Source organism: Mya arenaria, chromosome 17 (genome assembly GCF_026914265.1).
Source record: "Mya arenaria isolate MELC-2E11 chromosome 17, ASM2691426v1".
Classification (NCBI taxonomy): domain Eukaryota; kingdom Metazoa; phylum Mollusca; class Bivalvia; order Myida; family Myidae; genus Mya; species Mya arenaria.
In genome coordinates this window covers 4,297,132-4,301,950 of record NC_069138.1, presented here as the reverse complement: position 1 = coordinate 4,301,950, position 4,819 = coordinate 4,297,132, and the positions used below count along the sequence as shown (strand labels likewise).

The window sequence follows — 4,819 nt, the reverse complement described above, 5'->3', positions numbered from 1 at the left end:
TTTACATAATTTTGACTCTAAATACATTTTGATGAAAAACATTTTGCTTTGAAAAAATCTCAATTTCGTCTACATTGCTTGTTATGTCGATGTTTAAAACAAATTACAATTAAAGTGAAACCAACGAAAATATGTTAATTAACGAAAATGTCAATAAAAATAAGATAACAATGCTTTCTTTTGCTTTTGAACTTCAAATTGGTTTCCGTATATTTATTTTTATTTAAACAAATTTTATTCAACATCTATAAAAAACAGACAGATATAAACATTAAATGTTATACTTATATATAAAAAAATATGTCGAAACGGATTAAAACGAAAGCAAAGCCTATACAGTTTCTATAAAAAGCATAATAATAAATATTGATTCCTAGTGTAAGTACGTTCGTGCAGTATGACCACCCCTGGGCAATTCCATATGCTAAATGATGGAGATTCGTATACGGATTTAAGGAGGAGTTTCAAGAATCCAATTACTGGAAGCACTCGGAACTGTGTTGCAAATAAAGACAGCGATAAAGCCGTCTCACGTCCGATATTTGTTAAAATATAGAACCTGCCTCCCATGTCAGATCCAATCAAGAACGCGGTAATGCAAGGCGGCACTAAGTAGTTAAGAGGGTGTTACTAACAACTTGACATTCGCTGCTCTTTCACAACCGAAAATTAAATGGTTTAAACTGTTTTCATGGGGGTCTTGGGGTACTCTCTCAGGAAAATGTTCTATAGTTTTTGTTGAATTCATTTAAAGCTGGAATGGATTTTCAAAGAATACATGATGAAGAACAGTTCCATTTTGCATGATAATGGGCCGAGAGTTCAGAATTTTATTAATGTGATAACTGACATCGTTGTTATATTTTAAACTTCAACTATTTGATGTTATGATCACATGTTTTAATATGAACAGAAACGAAAAATAAACAGCTGAAACAGTCTTCTGAAATATTGCAATAAAATGCAGCAGTTCGCAAATATTCATTAAATTCCCAGAGCTGTAACAATTTGAAAGATGACAACGATGATGATGACCTTTACACTGTTATTAACTTGAAAACAAAAGTTCTGAACAATTGAATCTTGTTGTAACTAATTTACTAGTAGGGCATAGATGACTAGTTAACTAGTTGTGCATTTCCAATGGTATATATTATTCCAGGTGTACTATTAGGTACACCGGCCGTGACAGTGAAACCAGAGCTGGGAACCGCAGTCACCTCCGCTGACATGCCTGTAAAACGGGAACCAATAGGTATACCGCTAAATAGTATATTCTGCATTAGGGTTTTTGCCAGGTTTTAAAAAGGGCAGGGTGCTACAGAAACTATCAACCTCTTGCTAAAACCTTTCTGCAATGTCTGTATCTCATGAATTTTAGAAGTTCTCAGGTATATAGATTCTAAGATGATGTACCATATTTAAACAGTCAAGATCATTGTGATTATTTTTAACAATGTCGATTTAACTCAAGTGGCAAACATGATCAAACTGCAGGGTAAAAAGTTATCAAGATGTAAGAATCTTTTTAAAGTCTGGAATGAGATAAGTTTAAATATAAAACATTTTTGTTTCTGGTCACATGCCCAAGAAGATTTGGGCTGGTGGAAGGTAGTTTTTTTTTTTTAAAATAAGGCATATTTAATTACTGTCAAGGGCATTTTTTGTTTTCCTATGGAACAAAGAACTAATGCACCATTTGGTGCAAAAATAGATATAGTTTTATGAATTAACAAGTAGCCATAGTTTTGGAGGAAACAACGATTTTTATTTTATACTGAATAATTGGATTGGGCGAGGGTATGGGTCAATAAATAATGAGTCTGTGGCAAATATTACTGTCAGTCAGGAAACTGAGGACAAACCTTTTTGTTTTTTTGGCCTTACAAAAAACCCTGGTCCACTTGGCTGTTTTGCTAAAAAGTAATCTAATAAAATGTCTGCTAGACAAAAGTTGCTTAATATGAGAGTATGGCTGTATTGTACTCATGCATGTTATTGCCTACAACAAACACATCATTGATTTGTTTGCTTGTTTCAGCCCCCCCCCCCCCCCGTAATAAAAGGTTAGTTTGCACAAGCCTGAAGGAAATGATTTAATTAGTTAAAATGTTCTCAATAAGTTTTGGTGTAACTGTCTGACTGCCGTCTGCGTTACTTAAGTTACTAGCCACAGAGATGTGATTTGTTCGCGGGATTCAGCGGATCTAATAGCCCCAGAGACCCCCCCCCCCCCACCTATAAAAAAAATAATAAAAAATAAATAAATATTTTTTTTAAGCTGATTTAGCTTTTGGTTGTTAGAGCTGATATTCCAGTTTGCTTCATATTCAAAGTCAGAAGAACCCTCAAAAGAAAAACAAAACAGTTTTTCTTCTACTGCATTGTGCTTTTGACCCCAACAGTGCCACAAGAACCCATGGCCGAAATGGTTTCAGCCCTCCAGCTGCCAAGTTAATCACATCCCTGAACCAGTTTCTACTAATTCTACTTAAAACTGGCTTATTTTGGCAAATTTGAACTGACCCAACTGCCATTGGAATTGTCCATTTTGGCCGTCAGTTGGTTCTCAGGGAGAACACTGAGTTATTACTACTTTGTGGTTTTAAGGTTATTTTGCTTTACTTTGGACCATTGCCACCATGATAGGAAGTGCTTGGTGTATTTTTCATGACCCACAGACATTTTGTTATTGAGTTATGTGCCCTTTCATATGAATACATAAATTAGATATTGATATTTCCAGGAGTAAAAGTTGAAAGAATACTGGATCGTGGGCAAGTCTGGCCAACATGAACACTCCAACAAGCAAGAAGCCGATGTCAGCTAACAGCTTTGAGCTCTTCAAGAAGCAGGCACAAGAGAGAGTGGAGAGGGTGGGTATTAACTAGACATAGGTCTTTTTGAAAACAACAACACATCTTAAGATTTCAAATAGGCAATGTTTTGTATTCAATTAAATACCCTTTTAGGAAAGTATCAACCGTTTTGCTTAGTTTAAACTTAATTTATTTTACAACGATTATGAAGAAAGATACTTATGAACTTATACTAAGTTGGCACAATGCTGCGCAAGAGTATGGTCTTGTGCTGTGGGGGAAACTAGAGAACTTAGTGATAATCCACATGTCCGGCTTAGCGCCTATCAACGAAACTCACGAGCTCAGACTGGGAATCGAATCAAGGTTCACGTTACTGTTCTGGCCTTATAAGAAATATTTATACCATGTCCATTGTCAATCCTGAAAGAAACACTGGTATACGAGTGTTTGAATTGTTTTTAGGAGAAGGCTATGAAGCAACAGGAGGATTATCGCAAGGTTATGAAGGAGAAGGAGGAGAGGGAGAGGATACGCATGGAGAATGAACGCAAGAGGTGAGCTCACATTTATTACCTTATGTTTAGGTGTACATGTAATGACAGGATTTGATATTTCATATGCTGATGTATTTAATTGTGAACAGACAACTGAAGGAACCTTATTCTGTAAAATATAATTGTGTTGACTAGAGTGATATGCGTCAATGGTTGGTTTGAATTATATGAATCTTAAACTGAAGTGATAAAGTTTGGATAACAAGATGTTTAGCAACATATAACAGCCATTGAAAATGTTCATTCACTTTTGGCATGGTGCTTTGCTGTGTTAACTGTATCAGTCTATTAACATGAAGAAAAGCTGAGTAAGGCATGGCATGTTGGTGTGGTAATTGTATCTGTCTAGCAGATGAAGATCTGCTGAATAAGTGTGCTAAATTTTGTGATTATTGTTTTTTACAGGGAACAGGAAGAAGAGGATGCGTTGGAGAAGGCTCGCCTGGCTACACTGCAGACTGACATGCAGGCACAGAAGGAGGCAGAGAAAAACCGGGCCGAGAGGGAGAAGGAACGCCGGAAAGAGCAGGAGAGGAGGAGACGACAAGCGGTATGTATTAGTAGGCTGTAGTAATAGTACATGATAAACTTTATGGGGACACAGGGCTGTCATTTTAGAGCTTTTGGCTGAAACTAAGCTCCTCTGAAGTAGAGTTCTAGTATCATAAATGTTAGTGATAAATTAATTAATTATTTTGTTAAGTTGTTTATCATTAAAAACGTTAAGGAAGAATTAATTGTACTACCCCTTATATTAAACTGGGGGGACAATGACCCCTTGTGTTGAACTCAGGGACCATTGACCACTTGTGTTGACCCCAGGGAGCAATAACACAAGGAGCAAATTCAAATGAGCCTTAAATGAAATTTGATTTAAAATGTGTTTCACATCAAGGTTTGAGAAATTTGGACCTGTAATTATTTCATTATTTATATCTTCTACATCAAATAACTTACCTTGACTTGTATGGTATCTTGGTTTCTTCTTTCAGATGTCCACCAAATTGATATGAACGAGCAGAGTGCTCTAATGGTTCAGTTTGAAGATTGATTATGATCCATGCTGCTGACAACCAGGTGCCAGATCATTCTTATGTGACTGTGAAAACTCACAAACATTGATCTAGATATGCGGATATCATGTTGATAAGAAAGTGTCACTTTCTGCGTTAATACATTGATTTAGATATGAAGACGTGTGTTCTAAACATGGGTATCTCTATTGAAAATGGGATCGAAAAAAGATGTTGCAAGTTAAAATACAAACACTACTGTCTTGTACAGTATATTGTCAGTCGAAGCAAAAAGTTGGAGTCAGGGAAATACATGTTCTCAGTTTTGGTTTTGAGTAGAAAGAAGAAGGCGTAGAAGTAGTGAAATATATGGACAAGCTAAGAAAGAAAATTTGTTAAAATTGCAATCTCCATGTATTTGTTATGTGGA

The 4,819-nt window shown here is 35.9% G+C and overlaps 1 protein-coding gene across 1 annotated transcript; it reads left to right on the top strand.

Moving 5' to 3' along the window:
• The first annotated feature begins 2,789 nt into the window (after positions 1-2,789).
• LOC128223676 (uncharacterized) lies at positions 2,790-4,404 on the top strand. Its single transcript, XM_052932967.1, has 4 exons — positions 2,790-2,876; positions 3,285-3,376; positions 3,782-3,926; positions 4,369-4,404. The coding sequence occupies exons 1-4, from the start codon at positions 2,793-2,795 to the stop codon at positions 4,387-4,389; spliced, it is 342 nt and encodes a 113-aa protein (XP_052788927.1). The 5' UTR covers positions 2,790-2,792; the 3' UTR covers positions 4,390-4,404.
• The last annotated feature ends 415 nt before the right edge of the window (positions 4,405-4,819 follow it).